The sequence below is a fragment of the Prionailurus bengalensis genome, chromosome B1, assembly GCF_016509475.1.
Source record: "Prionailurus bengalensis isolate Pbe53 chromosome B1, Fcat_Pben_1.1_paternal_pri, whole genome shotgun sequence".
NCBI lineage: Eukaryota > Metazoa > Chordata > Mammalia > Carnivora > Felidae > Prionailurus > Prionailurus bengalensis.
Window position 1 is genome coordinate 74316288 of NC_057344.1, and position 16665 is coordinate 74332952.

The 16665-nt window shown below is 41.4% G+C and overlaps 1 protein-coding gene across 2 annotated transcripts in view; it reads right to left on the minus strand.

The window, feature by feature from the left end:
* TMEM131L (transmembrane 131 like) overlaps positions 1 to 16665 on the minus strand; it is a 170979-nt gene that overhangs the window by 153039 nt on the left and 1275 nt on the right. For both annotated transcript variants that reach the window (XM_043567149.1, XM_043567140.1), the window contains exon 3: positions 8309 to 8352. In XM_043567149.1, coding sequence (XP_043423084.1) covers positions 8309 to 8352 — 44 coding nt within the window. The remainder of the gene's footprint in view (positions 1 to 8308; positions 8353 to 16665) is intronic.

A 16665-nucleotide genomic window follows, 5' to 3' on the forward strand; every position in this document is an offset into this window, starting at 1 on the left:
GACTTTTATTTTTCATCACCCCATCAAGATGAATGGGTTAATAGAGCAACCCAAAGCACAATTCTCATTACATAAAAGAAGCCCAAGACAATCACAATGTCAGCTCATCTCTAACTCTGTCGCTATAAGCTTTCTTGAAGAAAGAAGTTGAGTTCCCAATGGCAAAACACTCAAGTCTCTCTCTTCCTCATGGTGGTGCCTTCGCTCTGGCCTGAAATAAGCCCCTTATAAATCTTCTATGTACTTTTTAGTAACCACATTGTCATTCCAACCGCTAGGCTGTTGAATCTGCCTAGCTCTTACTGCAGGCTGCACACCTGACTGAACAGACTCCACAGAGTTAGGTTACTGTTAAATGTTTGTGACAGGTAGCAATAATCAGACAAGCCACCCAGTGGCATATGGAATGAAGCCAGCCAAGAGTCAGCCTTTGAATGCTGAATTAAGGCACTTGTCCTAAAGCAATCCTTCCTAAAGTAATGAACGAACACCAAGTTTCCAGCACTGGATATGCCATGTTTACGGGCCATACCCAGGCTCTCCAGACTTCAACTCCGCTTTATTGTTTCAGGAATGTGAACATTAATGAAATGTTTTGCTTATTTTTATTCTAGACTAACTCTTCAAAATACACCTGGAATTATTAAAATTGGCTCAAATATCTTTTTTGATATAAAGATATAAATTAGCACAAGCCTGATCACTCTGGAGTCTGTAAGATAAATCTAGGGAAAATAATAATTTTTTTAGAGGAAGTAATAATTTCAATGAAAATCTGAATTTGGATACTGATCCTATTAGACTATATTTCTAATTCCACTTGAGGGCTAAATAATTATATAAATAACTTTCAAAAGTTTTGCTAAAAATTTCACAACCTAAAAAAAAAACAAACAAGGTTTTTGTGATTGAAAACAATTTTAATATATGCCAAGAACCCTGTTTAAAACCTTGTATTCTAAGGATATCTAAATTATGAGATCTATTACAGTCAAAGAAAATTCACTTTACACTGTTACGGCCATGAAGATGATCACTAAATGCATTCATTCCACAACGCTCCTAGGGCCCACATGACCGTGTAGAAGGTGTCACAGGGCACACAGAGATAGAGCTAATCACCCATTCTCTTTAAAAAAACACACCAACTGCAATAACCTAATTTAAAAACCACAACCTCTAATACTAATACCAGTCCTTGGACTTCAATGGCAAATATAACTTGTGGGCTTGGATATGAAGAACATGTGGAACATTACAAGCAATCAATCTAAAAGACTTAAATTTAAAAATAGGAGCTTACATCCCTTCATTTGGCAGGTCTTCACCCAAGTGTTAGTTAGGTACTAGGTTAGGTGCTGAGGAATCAGTCAAATGAGACTCAGGACAATCCCGGGACAGGCAATTTTAAAACAGGGATGAGTCCTGTGCTAGGAGAAATGTCATCGTGTCCCATGTGGAGTCGGTCAGGTGGGCAGGTTAGCCAGAGAAAAGAGAGAGAGCATGAGCCCAAGTGCAAGAGGGGAAGGGAGAAGCAGGGGCAGGAAGGCTGAAGAGGTGAGCAGGGCCTAGATCACACAAGGCCTTCTACACCATGCTCAGGTCTTCTGCACTTCATCACGAAGGTAAGGTCGTTTGCAAGAGGAATGGTAGGAAAGGATGTATGACTTGGATACATTATGCAGGGAGGAAGACGAAGAACAGACCTGGGTAGCTATAAAATGGAGGCAGCAGACCATCTGAAGAAGATGCAGCCATACCTGATGATCATCTACTAGGTGGGGAGTATGAAGGAGTGGGGAGGGGGAGGCCATCCTGGTTTCTGGCTTATGCAAATGAACGCACGGTGCAGCAGCGGGGGAAGGGCTGAGAAGGACCCGAGCCCAAGAGCTCAGTTCCAGACACACTAGGTTAGCAGCACCTGAAAGCTAAAGGGAGCTCTCTGTGGGCAACTGGGCAGGTGAGACCCCTGGCTCGAAGGTACAATCTAAGTGCAAGTTCTTTCTACATACAGACCCAAGAGAACAGGTGAGGTCACATGGGGAAACGGCAGAGGGAAAGACAAGCAGGTCCACAAGGGAACCCTGAGGAGGCACACAAAGGTTAAAAAGCTATGATCCTGTCAACAGGTGAGGAACTTTGGGGTTGTGCTGGAAACAGAGCTTTCAACTTCTAAAGGAGAACAAAGAAAAGTGAAAAGCAGTTCCATTCCCTGTGGGGGCTCTGAAATCCCCTTGACTGCCAAAAGAAGTTTCCCTAATGATTAAGTCGTTTTTGTCTGCAATTATATCTTTCAGTATGTTGCTGAAAGGTTAACAAGCTTTCTGCACGTTCTGACTTCGAGGATCTGCCTTTAACTGATGTTAAACTACTTCAGGAGAACACATTTTGCTGCTGTTACTGATCATATAAAAACACATTAAAAACACAACACAATGACAACTTCCGCAGATGCTGTACCTGACCAGTCGGTACTGATGATTTTTATATAACCGTTTTTAGAAGCTGACGTACTATACTGTTCACCTCGGAGATGCTCACACTTTTCACATTCTAACAAATTATACCCCAACAAGGCTTATGGGGGCTGTGTACAGAGCCAGACAACCTTCCCAGAGAGCATTCAATTCCAGCAAGAGCTGAAGTCCAGTCTCACTTGCTCTCATTGCTTGAGTCCCAACCACAACCTCTCTCTCTCAGCAAAGAAACTGATTACTGCTGATATTTGAGAACACCCCGGAGAAAAATGGGGACGCAGAGGCAAGAGGCAAGAAAGTCTTTCAAATATTGCTTTTCTGGCATTCAACCAAATATAATTACATAGCATTCATAGAAGATTAAGTCAAGTTAATACAAACAAAATCTTCAGCGAGGCCAATTTCCCTGAAAGCTTTCCCAAACTGTGTTTGAGATCATAGGCTGGCTACTCCAGAACCCTCCGCCCCAGGATTAATGGTGGTCTGCTTCGAGCCCTGCCCTGGGCCATCTGGAGAGTGAGACACAGAGCCCTCCTCCTCTATCTAGATTCTCACCAGGGACAGATGTCAGTGCCACCTACACTTTTCTTGGGACATCTGGAGACTCTATTTTATGGTCAAATCTCTCTTGAATCTCTCTTCTCTCTTGAGTCCCAAGAAAGACTCCTCTATGTGAGTACTCTCAGAGACGAGGCATTCATGTTGTAGAATTCGTAAGTACTGACTCTACTGACTTCAAGTCCAACTTAATATCATTGAGAATTGGCCTTGTGGGGTAGTAATTAAAACAAAAATCTCAAAAATTTTTGAAAAATGTGTAAAGAGGTAGTAATAACTTCATAAATAAGATTTAGGATAAAGGACATTAACCTAGCAGAGCAAATCAAATATTAGATTATAACCCAAAGTATAAATTAATATCCGTAAGTCCATACTGATATAAATGACTGAATAAATGAGAGAAAATAAGCAAATTTCCCATAAAGAAGAAGTCCAAATAATTTATGCAGGTGGAGCTTAATTCCATTTAATGACTTATCTCCAAAGAGTGTAGCATGGAAAGATGGAAAGAAAAGAGTTAGCCAGGTGATTAAGGTCAACATCAAAGTGATAAGCCATGCTGATAGCAGATATCCTCAATATGTGATGAGAATACCAATGTATAGCTGTGGCCTTCCTCCCCAAAACGCATAATAACCCCAGTCTAACAAAGAGGAAAAACATCAGGCAACCCCAAACCGAGGGATATTTTACAAAATACCTGAGCAGTGCTCCTCCAAACTGTTAAGATTTCAAAAACAAGGGAAGTCTGACCAACTGTCACAATCAATAGGTCCTAAGGAGACATGACAACTAAAAGTAATGTGGGATCCTCGACAGAGAAATGACACCAGGGAAAAATTTGTGATGTTCAAATAGTGTGGAGTTTAGTTCACGGTAGTGTACCAATGCTGGTTTCTTAGTTGTGACAAACGTGCCACAGTTATGGAAGATGTTAACTGCAGGATAAACAGCATGAGGGGTATATAGGAATACTCTGTACCATCTTTACAGCTTTTCTGTAAATCTAAATCTATCCTAAAGCCAAAGGTCTGTTTTAACTGTAGCAAGACATTATATGAGCTTTGGAGGTATTAAATTTTTCATTAAAAAAAATTCCCAGGGGGGCGCCTGGGTGGCGCAGTCGGTTAAGCGTCCGACTTCAGCCAGGTCACGATCCCGCGCTCCGTGAGTTCGAGCCCCGCGTCGGGCTCTGGGCTGATGGCTCAGAGCCTGGAGCCTGTTTCCGATTCTGTGTCTCCCTCTCTCTCTGCCCCTCCCCCGTTCATGCTCTGTCTCTCTCTGTCCCAAAAATAAATAAACGTTGAAAAAAAAAAAATTCCCAGGGGCACCTGGCTGGCTCAGTTAAGTGTCCAACTCTTAATCTCAGCTCAGGTCATGATCTCACAGTTCAGGAGATTGAGCCTCACGTCAGGCTTTGCGCTGGCAAAAGAGGAATTCTCTCTCCATCTCTCTGCCCCTCCTCCACTCTCTCCCTCTCAAAGTAAATAAACTTAAAAAAAATTTCCAACTGTGCAGTAAAGGTAAGTGAATACTAAGTACTTAGGTGACTCATTTACATACCACATGACATCACACTTACAGAGGGAATTCTTGCCAAGGACTCCAGAACCTACATTTTCAGAAAATCAACACAAAGAAAGTTTTCTAAGAGCACCATCCAACCCATGTCATGATGTTATCTTTACACATAAGGAACAAATTCTAAGCAAAAAAAAAAAAAAAAAAAGGCCAGAAGAAACAAAGAGGAAGAGGCTTGGAAGTTTGGAAGTCAAGTTAAAAGGAAGGCAACTATGGATAATATGACAGCAAAATACTAGAATATTTTATATCGAGAAGATTAAAATATATAAATCAGGGCTGATCAAAATGTGAATGATGATTAAGAAATTTTTTAGTCAATCCAGTCATGGCAAACAGCATTTTTTTTTCCATGAAATAAGATGGACTAAAAAAATTCTATGGATGGATGGTAGTGATTGGTTGCACAACAATGTGAAATTACTGAATGCCACAGAACTGACATTTAAAAATGGTTAAAAACGGGGGATGCCTGGATGGCTCAGTTGGTTGAGCGTCCGACTTCAGCTCAGGTCACGGTCTCATGGTTTTCAAGTTCGAGCCCCACGTCCAGCTCACTGCTGTCAGTGCAAAGCCTGTTTTGGATCCTCTGTCCCCCTCTCTCTCTCTCTGCCCCTCCCCTGCTCATTCTCTCTCTCTCTGTCTCTCAAAAATAAATTTTAAAAAATGGTTAAAATGGTAAGTGTAATGTATATTTTATCACAGTAAAAAAATTTAAAATAGAAAACAGTATGTCTTAGGTAGTAAAGGTAAGCACTATTTGATAAATAAACTATGTGCATACACATTCATACATCCACATATATGCCTATGGGCAGGTAGGTAATCTTGATGTAAAATGCATCTCTTACCAGGAGTCACTGTCAAAAAGCCCGAAAGCCACTGTTCTAAATCACTGCTACAATTCTCTCTCCCCACACACCTTCACAGCAACCTGACACTGTGTCAAAAGACCAACAGGGATAAAATCTACTAATACCTTAAAGTCTGACAGAAAACTGACGAAAAGAAACCAGTTCCCAGTGAGAGGAAAGGAGAGAACCGAAGCAATCTACAAAAGAGGAGAACAAAGGCTAAGGCCCGAGCAACAGACTGGATGCACCCACCCCCGGAGATGCTGCCCAGGCCTTCCATGCTCCGGACTCACAGCATCAACTGCCTCCCTGCCATCTCCAGACTTGTCATACCAAGTCTGACATTCCGATGAGACAACCAACCAGAGTTCCTGGTTTCCCTCCCCCTAATTCCTTTCCCATCCCTCCAGATGCCCAAACCAAATTTTAGAAGCCCTCCATGACATACTTCTCTTTCCCTCACTCTCCACCACTGACAGAGCAATGAATCTGTTCCACTCCCAAAATTCATCTCAGAACTTTCCACGTCCCTTCATTGCCACTCCCACCAGCCTCGTCTGAACAACTGCCAGCATCCTGCGCGTTTTCTTAATTCCGCACACTCTAACAGAGGATTGTGACAAACTCTGAACTCTGCCCCATATATTTATCCTCCATTTAAAATTTTATACAATGAATTTAAATGGTCACAAAGAATGTAATCTCTGGTATATAATAAATGATGGCATCTTTAATAAACTCACAATCACTTCTTAAAATATATTCAACGGAATCTAAATACCACTGCAATGAAATCCATCATCATCCATTTTTTTAAGTAATCTCTACACCCAACGTGGGCCTCAAACTCATGACCCCAAGATCAAGAGTCACACCCTCTGCCAACTGAGCCAGCCAGGAGCCCTATCATCACCCATTTTTTAAAAACACATCTATAAGCATTCCTGAATAGCTGGATATTCCCTCCGATTTTAACCTAATACATACATCTTTATGTTCAAATACTTGTGCAACAAAACTATGGGTATACATTGAAATAGGCTTTTTAAAAAACATTCCTGTGACCACAGGATTCAAGTGTTAAATATTTTTTTCTTCTGAATTGAGTTACCATTACAATTTTTACTAGTACAAAACTGATCAACAAATTTTATAAATTTTGATAGGAAATTAAACATAAAGAGACAAATTTACTGAAAATGCATCCTTTAATGAAATGGATGAGTGTCTTACCCCCTATCATTGGTTCATGTAAATATTATATTTAATATAAGCACTGAAAAAGCTTGTTTACATAAACAGATATGAATGGAAGAAGCATTGTTATAGCACTGTCCCTATATTCTCTAAACACCCTCAGTGTTTATCCAAAAATCACAGTGATCTATGATTAAAAATAACTTTTGAGGCACCTGGGGGGCTCAGTTGGTTAAGTGTCCGACTTCGGCTCAGGTCATGATCTTGAGGCTTGTGGGTTCGAGCCCCACCTTGGGCTCTGTGCTGACAGCTCGGAGCCTGGGGCCTGCTTCAGATTCTGTGTCTCCTTCTCTCACTGCCCTCCCCCACTCATACTCTTTCTGTCTCTCTCTCTCAAAAATAAACATTAAAAAAAATAATTTTTGATCATCTATCAACTGCCAATTTGATTATGTCCTTAAATTTTGTTGAAAGATTCAAAAGCCACCAGAGTTACAAAAGAATTTGTCATCTAATCAGAGTTAACTGGTTCTCCTAACCAATATCAGCATTTCAAAGCCACACCTCTGATTGCCCAAGATGAAGTACTCATAAGACTGGGGCTGGGTAAGAAGTATGCCTTTCCTTTGTAAAGTGGAGAAGAGAGATTACAAAAGAAGAGGTGAAAAAGGATAACTCACAACCTCAGGTCAATTTCAGGAGACTATAGGACAGTGGGATCTAAAAGCTGATTCCTTGGAAGTTATCCCTGTGCCCAGGTACCACTTAGAGTCTCCATGCACCTCCAAGGGACCAGACATCTCAGTTGGACAAGTGACCGAGACTGTACCATGACCAAAGTATTCTCTTGAAAATGTAGTTTACACCTTTCAATTTGCTAGCCCCTGCTTTAAATCCTTCAACAAACCATACCACCCTTAAAAAAACAAAACCCAACCTCCTTAATGTGTTTTCTAGGGTCCTACCTCACCTCACTATCCCACAAACCACCCAAGCCTTCTCCAAGTTCCTGGAATGCTGCCAGTGCTTCCTACCTCAGGGCCTTTGCACCTGCCATTCCCACTGCCTATGGTACATTCCCTCTGTTTGCTGCACGGCCATTCCTCCACATCCTCCAGACTTTAGCTTAAATGTAACCTCCTAAGAGGGGCCTCACCTGACCACCCCTTCTTCTTCATTATACTATAACAATCTAATTCTTGGTCGTTATAATAGCAATATTTTGTTTTATTTACAGTAATGTCTAACTACACCACTATATGCAACACAGGTTTTGTTCACTGTTTTATGCCCAGCACCCAGCTCTGTGCCTGATGCTCAACAGATATTTGTGAGCAAGAGGACAGCATAAGCATGCCACGAAAAATGTGAAGTTGAGAGTGCATGTGAGAGTGTGTGTGGGGTGGGGGGGTGGGGGGGGCAGGGGGGTATTTCTAACAGCTTTCTATACAACCTTATTTTAAAACAAAGTCATATGAATTATCAGAGAGTACAGATACCCCAAATGCCAAAGAAAAAGGTATATTACAGATATGTCAAACACATAAACATAGCTGTACATATACCAAGACTTTGACAGCATCCAAAGTGAGCAGCAATATTCAGCATGCAGGTATTTGCTCCTGTTGTTTTTCTTACCTCTGCTCTTCAGAATGTTCCTCCATATCCTCTTCAGAATCACCCTATTGATAAAAGAACATGGTTTAACAGTTATTTCAAAACAACACAAAAATCTCCAAAAGAAACAGTTCTTCAAATTAAACACAGGTAATAACCTTGTAACGAATATCAAAAAACAGTGCCTGATACACAGCAGGCATTCAGTATCTACTGAAAGAATAACACTAGTAATGACACCACTAAAAGCCATGAACAGCCAAGTGATCCCTTAGATATTTTAAGTAAAGATCCTCATTTAAAACCACAACCTACATAATCTCAAAATTAGTTTGACATCTCTTCTCTCCAAGAGCCTTTTAACATTTAAGTTACACAGAGGCACCTGGGTGGCTCAGTCGGTTAAGCGTCTGACTTCGGCTCAGGTCATGATCTCACAGTTTGTGAGTTCGAGCCCCACATCAGGCTCTGTGCGGACAGCTCAGAGCCTGGAGCCTGCTTCAGATTCTGTCTCCCTCTCTCTCTCTGCCCCTCCCCTGCTCATGCTCTGTCTCTCTCTCTCTCTCAAAAATAAATAAACATTTAAAAAAAAAAACATTTAGGGGCGCCTGGGTGGCGCAGTCGGTTAAGCGTCCGACTTCAGCCAGGTCACGATCTCGCGGTTCGCGAGTTCGAGCCCCGTGTCGGGCTCTGGGCTGATGGCTCAGAGCCTGGAGCCTGTTTCCGATTCTGTGTCTCCCTCTCTCTCTGCCCCTTCCCCGTTCATGCTCTGTCTCTCTCTGTCCCAAAAATAAATAAAACGTTGAAAAAAAAAAAAAATTTTTTTAAAAAAAAAAACATTTAAGTTACACAAAAGTCACACAAAATAAAGTTTAACAATATAGGAAATGGATCGGTTAGCTCACAATCCCCCAAATGGATATCCGACGTATTTTGACATCAACATAAAAAAGGCTGATCAATTTTATAAATAGTATAAACATCACACTCAAAAGCACTTCCAAAATCCTCTCCCAGACTTACCAGGCTAAAATCTAACTACATGTCATATAACAAGAGGGTAAAAAGAAAAGGCACGTGAAACCAAAACACAAGGGCAGATCGGATTAGACACCACACGTAACCTGCCGGACGGACACGATGTTGACCATTCTTTCCCGAAGCTCACCATTGCTGGCTTCAGGAATACCAAGCCTTCCTGGTCCTCCAGCTTCTCTCTAACCCTTGGCTCTCGGCACTTACTGCCTCATTGCCCTCTTCCTCCCTGTCACTGCCAGTCCTCCTGGGCCCAGACTCCCTACACCAATTCGAACCATAGGGCCCAAATCCCCAGTGCCAGCCCCCATGCCTCACTCAATCACACGTGTGGATACTCAGGGAATGCCTATCCTTCCCGAGAGCAAGACTCCTGAGATTCTGGTGAGCACTGCACCAAGCCATGGCCAACAGATGGCAAATACTCCACAATACTTGGAGGATGGATTCATTTACAGCTTCAGCCCTACTGGCAAATGCCTCCAGGACATATGCATTTTGTCTCCCCAGAAATAGTTACAACCAACACTTACTTATCAACATCAGGGGCCCCTGCCAAGTGGTTTCTGTTCTAACGCGCCTCTTTCTGTCAAGGATACCAACATCCTCCTTGACTCATGGCAAACCTTAAGGTCATCTTACACTGCTCTCCTTCCTTCGCCTCCAGGCATAAAGACCTACCCACTCATCTGAAATAGGGTACAGACCTGTCCTTTCTTCTCCATCCCTTCTGCCAGCAAATCTGCCCATACTATCAGCACCCCAGGCCTCCATTACTACCACACACAGGGCTTCTTCCTCTGTTTAAGACTGCTGCCTCCAGGGGCACCTGGGTGGCTCAGTCAGTGAAGCGTCCGATTTCAGCTCAGGTCATGATCTCGCAGTCCATGGGTTTGAGCCCTGCGTCAGGCTCTGTGCTGACAGTTTGGATCCTGGAGCCTGCTTCAGATTCTGTGTCTCCCTCTCTCTGCCCCTCCCCCACTCATTCTCTCCCTCTCTCTCTCTCTCTCTCTCTCTCTCCCTCCCTCCCTCCCTCTCAAAATAATAAATAAAAACATTACCAAAAAAAGAACAAAAAACAAAAAACAGACTGCTGTCTCCAACCCATCCCGTGTGCCACTGCAAGACCAATTTTCTTCACCATCAATCATGACTTACCACCCGCATGGTATGGACCCAGCATCCAATGTCATTGCGTTAATCTCTGCTCGAGAGCCTTCCACGACTCCCTAACTGCTAGTCAGATGTACTCCAAGCTCCTTAACCTGTAACTGAGCAACTGTCAATTGACTTTGCCATAGCCATCTCAATCTCTATAGCCACACTTCATCAAGCGCTCTGGGCTCCAATTCAAAGCATCGACTTTAAAAACACTGAACTGTCACCCATGTAAGGGTCTAGACAAGGCCCCATTCACACCTTTGCTAATGCAGCTCTCCAAGTGCCCTCCCACCCTTAAGCTTTAACAGACCCCTCCAATACACACTGTTCTTCCTCTCTCCTCTCAGCTCCTACATTTCAGCACTTGAATGTTATCTCAGGGTATTACCAGCCTTATCTCCCCAACACCACCAGGCTCTCAAAGGGCAGGAACCAAATCCTGTAATTCCCCCACCCCATCCTTTAGCAGTGCCTCAGGGCCCTTGCACTAGCTATTCTAAATCTCCCCCTGCTTTCAAGGGTTGGTTCAAATGTCAAATATATCCCTTCTCAAAGGGATCTACCTTGACTTAAATTAAAACTCCAGTTCCCATCACCTGAATCTTCTCCAGTCTGCCACCACAAAGCACTGATGCCTTCCTAACAGACTAAATAAGTGACAATTTATTCTACTCCTTATTTACTATCTATATGCCTCCTGTAGACTGGAAGCTCCACAAGGGCGGTAGTTTTTGCTCAACGTGACACCCACAGCACATAGACCAGTGCTTGGCCCACAGGACACACTCAACAAACGTCTGCAGAGCTAAGTACCGTCTAGCTGGTTCTTAAATGCTAATGGATATATACCTTACACCTGCTAGAATGGCCACTATCAAAAAGACAAGAAATAAAAACTGCTAGTGAGGATGTGGAGAAAAGAGAACCCTCCTGCTCTGTTGGTGGGAATGCCAACTGGTGCAGCCACTGTGGAGAACCGGATGGAAATTGCTCAAAAAATTAAAAATTGATCTAACAATTGCCCTTCTGGGTATTGATCTGAAGAAAACGGAAACACTAATTTGAAAAAGTATCTATACCCAACAGCATTATTTACAATAGCCAAGACATGTAAACATCTATCCATTGATAGATGAATGGATAATGATGTGGTGGTTTGTGTGTGTATGCAGATATATGTGTACATGCATATAAATATATATATACACGTATGTATACATAATGAAATACTATTCAGCCATTAAAAAAACACACACACAAAATTGCACCACTTGTGACAACACGGATGGACTGTTACGGCATCATGCTAAGTGAAATAAGTCAAACAGAGAAAGACAAATACTTTATGGTCATTCTCAAATACAGAATTTAAAAAACAAAAACAAATACCAAATTCATAGATACAGACAATAGACTGGTAATTGCTGGCAGGGGGTGGGGTGCAAAACGGGTGAAGAAGGTCAAAAGGTACAAACTTCCAGTAATAAAATAAGTGAGTCTCTGGGGATGTAATGTACAGCATGATGGCTAGTTAATAATACTGCACTGCATATTTGAAAGTTATTCAGAGTAAACCTTAAAAAAGTTCTTATCACAAGACAAAAAAAAATGTTTTTATAATTGTGTATGGTGACAGATGGTAACTAGACTTACTGTTATGTTGTACACCTGAAACTAATATAATGTTGTATGTCAATTATGCCCCAATAAAAAGTTTTAATGCTTTTTAAAAAAATGTTTTTAATGTTTATTTATTTTTGTGAGACAGAGAGAGAGAGACAGAGTGTCAGCGGGTGAGGGGCAGAGAGAGAGAGAAAGGGAGACACAGAATCTGAAACAGGCTCGAGGCTCTGAGCTGTCAGCACAGAGCCCGATGGAGGGCTTGAACTCCAGAACAGTTAGATCATGATCTAGGCCAAAGTCAGACGCTTAACTGACTGAGCCACCCAGGTGCCCCAATAAAAAAAATTTTTAAGCAAAAATGTAAAAAATACTAGCGGATATGACTATTGATTATTTTTAAAGACTTCATTAAGCAAATTTTTCTAACTCAAAACAGAACATGAAAGTATCTCTCTCAGACACAGGAACTTTATCACGACACTTTTCCTGGTCAGACTGCTAAAACTCACACAGAGCACAGGCTTTAACCCTAAACACCACCTGGGTTCAAATCACACCACTCCTGCTTTCATATAGCCTTGGGCAAATTATTTAATGACTCTGGGCCTCAATTTCCTCATCTGTAAAAATCAAGTCATAACACTTCACAGTTTTTCAGGTATTACCATGAGTATTAATAACTCATAAAGTGCTTAAACAATGCCAGTGATATTCAACCCATGTCAGCTATTATTTTTTTTATGTTGATAGTGGAAGTAGATTAAGCCCAAAATAAATCTCTATGACAAAAAGATTTCTAAATACCAGTCAATGATTCACTGACTGGAGCAAGATGCTATTACATAACACAGTACCTGAGATAATAAAGAATTCAGATATTCAATGTACCACTTCCCGTTTCACTTTCTACTAGTTTCCGTTATCTATACCCTCAGACTAAAGGGGTAAGACATGAGTTTTTTAAAGGCAGAGACTCTTTCTTATTCATCACTGTATCCCAGGGGCCTAACTGGGTCAGGCCCATGCTAAGCGTCTGCTAGATGAACAAACAAGGCCAGAAAAGCACTGAGCCCACCCCCCCTACCCCCCACAAACAGACCAACATGATTCTGTATCAGGTAACAGCTGTTGTCACTCAGCACTAATGTCTGTGTCCCAAACCTAGCTAGGGGGGGTTAGGAGCGAGACTTCTCTTCTCAGCAAAGGCTGAATGCATTAGAACAAATTCTAGATTCCCTTCTTTCTACTAGAACTGATACAAAACAACGACAACAACACAATAATAGGAAATCAAAGCTGAAGGCATTACACCTGCCGTCTTCGAAACTAACATAAACAGGACAACACACTGGTAACTGCCTCTCCTCCCCTAGGAAGAACTCATGGGCTGGCCACTGAATGCCTTCTGTATGCAGAACCACGGGGCCACAATGGGCCCACCAAGCTCAAAAGCCCAAACCCTCTTATGGGAAATCCAGTTAGGGCAAGAAGGCACCCCCAAGGCAAAGGAAAAACTGCAGACACCTAAGAAACTCAAAAGGAGAGAAATGACAGTGCTGCTGCCTAGTTAGAAGTCTAGAAAGACTGGCTCTTTGGGAACAGCAGGGCAACAGCATTCGTCCTTCCATTCAATGGAGGAGTGGGGCCTCCTCTGCCAAGGGTCAGGCTGTAGCGAGCATCCTAGATGACTGACTGGAGCAACACACGACGTTAGATTGCGGAAGGCCCCGAGGGCCAGAGCAGGTCAAGGGGATCAGCGGGATTTTTACTTGAAGGCGAAGTAGGAAGGTGCACAAAGCAGTATTCTTGGCACACTGGCAATTTCTTCTTGATAATAAGCTAATGAAAACATTTTTTGGTTCCTAACCATCACCACTTTGGATTCAGTGTGTTGAAGGAGGGGTAAAGCCAGAAGAGGGGGAAAATTCTGTAAATCTAAGAATAAAATCGCGGTTTTTTTCCTTCCTTCTCATCACCAGGGATAGAGTTTTTTATGTTCCTACACCAAAATATCCTACCACATAAAACAGCATCTAACAAAAAGATATGAAAAATATTATGTATCTATACAACTGCAGAGAACATACAGGACTGAGTTATCTGCACTGGTTCAAGCCCTTCAAAGTAGGAAAGCTGTCCCATGCTCTCCAGAGACCAAATCTAGGAGTCAGCTGAGATACTGACAAAATAATAGGTAACATACATGAAGAGCTTACTAAGTTCAAGATACTTTTAATTCTCTCAAAATCCTCTGAGATCAACACTGCTATTACCCCCATTTTGCAGGTGAAGAAACTGAGGACGAGGGGTGAAAAGGGATGGAACCGGGAGTCAAATCCTGGAACGCTGGACAGAATTTGGAAGATGATACCAATTCAATTGTTATATTTGTTTTTATTAATGATGCACTCTTCTAGTTCTTGATCACTTAAAGACCCATTAGAAAAGGAAAAAAAAAAAAAGACGACCCAATCACCAGAAAACATTTCCAAAATAAATAACTATAAATAACTAGTGGTGGTAAATGTTAATATTCAATTCTGTAATGCCACATCTTCTGGTGTTCCCATTTCACCTATCACTGACAAATCTTAGCTTCTGAAGCTGCCTCGGAGTCTTCTGAGTGAAAGGAACCCAACCTAGAAATTAATTAAGAAGAAACCCTCAAATTTAAAAAACACCTATAAATACTCTCTTTTCAGCTGACTCCATGACACACGAGGGAGCTTTTTTTTTAGGGGGGGGGGAGTCAAAATACTTTGAAGAGAATTCTCTAAAAATAACTGTCTTCAGAACTCACTGCAGTTTATATGTGTATATATTATATATATGCAGTTTAGAGAGATATGCATATAAACGTGCAGTTTAGATAAATAATATAGATCCATATATATCCTCACCCCCACCCAGGTATGTGCAGGGTAAAACAGTCTCTAAAAGATACACATATAGACAGAAACGAAGTATTTAGAAAATTATTTTGAACACCAGTTTCACTTTCATTATAGCTTTGATTAAAATAGTTTAGTTATAAATGCTTCTATACTGAGTAGAGCAGAAAGACAGCTTCTAAATTGTGACTTTTTTTTTTACCAAAGCAAACTGTATTATCCATGTAAACAAAACAAAACCAAAAATTAAGACTTTTATAAAATAACTTTCATGGCTATAAATAATATCATTAATCCTATCACAGGCCTTGACATTTCCATCTCTGAGCACAGTGACTAAATCTTCAACTAATGCTCCAACAAATCAGAGTCTATAATTTACTTTCCTTTCTGTCTGGGTTGGCTTCCAACACTAACCAGTAAGAGGGTACAGGCTACAATTGAGTAAAAATGCAAATGCATATGGATATACACCAGTGCTTCTCAACCCGGGCAATTTTGCTCCCCAGGGACATTTTGCAATGTCTGGGGACATTTTTAGCTCTCACAACTGGGGGGAAGAGGGAGGAGAAAGTGCCACTGGCATCTAGTGGGTAAAGACAGAGATGCTCTCACTGCTTGACATCCTATAGCCCCCACAACACAGAATTCTCCACCCCACAATGTCGTTAATGCTGCTTTTGAACACCACTGAGATACACAAATATAACTATTTTTAAAAAGTAAAAACGTCAAATTTTAAATGTGGATCTTTCAGTACAATCATGAACAATTTCTATTTAGTTCTTTTCATCTTTATGTATTTTCCAAACCCTCCCAATACACATCTGTTATTTGTAATCAGAAAAAAAAACCATTTGGGAATAGACTTTTAGGAGAAGGACAGACTATTTGCTCCCCATCCCGATAAGGCTTCTTCTCAAAGGACTGGTCTCATTCAGCTTGCAGGCCTTCAGGGAAGGTCCAAGAAAATTTTCCTCTAAAAATCACCTCTCCGCCTTGAAGCTGTTATTCATTAGCCCTGGTAAAGGGGAATATTCTGAATATCTCAAAACCAGCACTCTAATGCTTCACATAGGAGGGAGAAACTGAAATGTAAAACAGCACAGTTCTTCAGGGAACTTATAGCTAGACATCCTGTTTTTCCAAACAGCCACCAGAGACAACATAGAATCAAGTGCTGTCACCAATGTGGGAATTAATGAACATCTTAAAAACTACCACACGCAAGCTGATTATTCCCTTATAATTGAACACCCCCCAAAAAACAGTACTTGGGGTCACTACTGCTGCTGCTGTAAAGCAGTCAACAATATATTAAAATGTGTACATCTGCACTCAAATGTTAAAATTAAACCTTCACACAATGCTTTGCAGGACCGTATCTACGTATGATGCCACATATTCTCAATGAAATGCTAGTAATTATTTTTCCACATGCAATCATTGTATCATATGGGGGAGAAACCCCCAAAACCTGAAATTCAAGTTGTTAAGAGGGTGTATCTAACACGAATTAAAGGCCCTTGGAAAAAATCCAAGAGTACAATCTTTTAAAGTCACATCTTCATCGCAAAGCTACTTAACGCTAATGGCAAGTGCCACTCACTAACACTTGTGAAATCAATATTCCTGTTGTCCTCAGGCACACACAGCTCCAGCTCAATT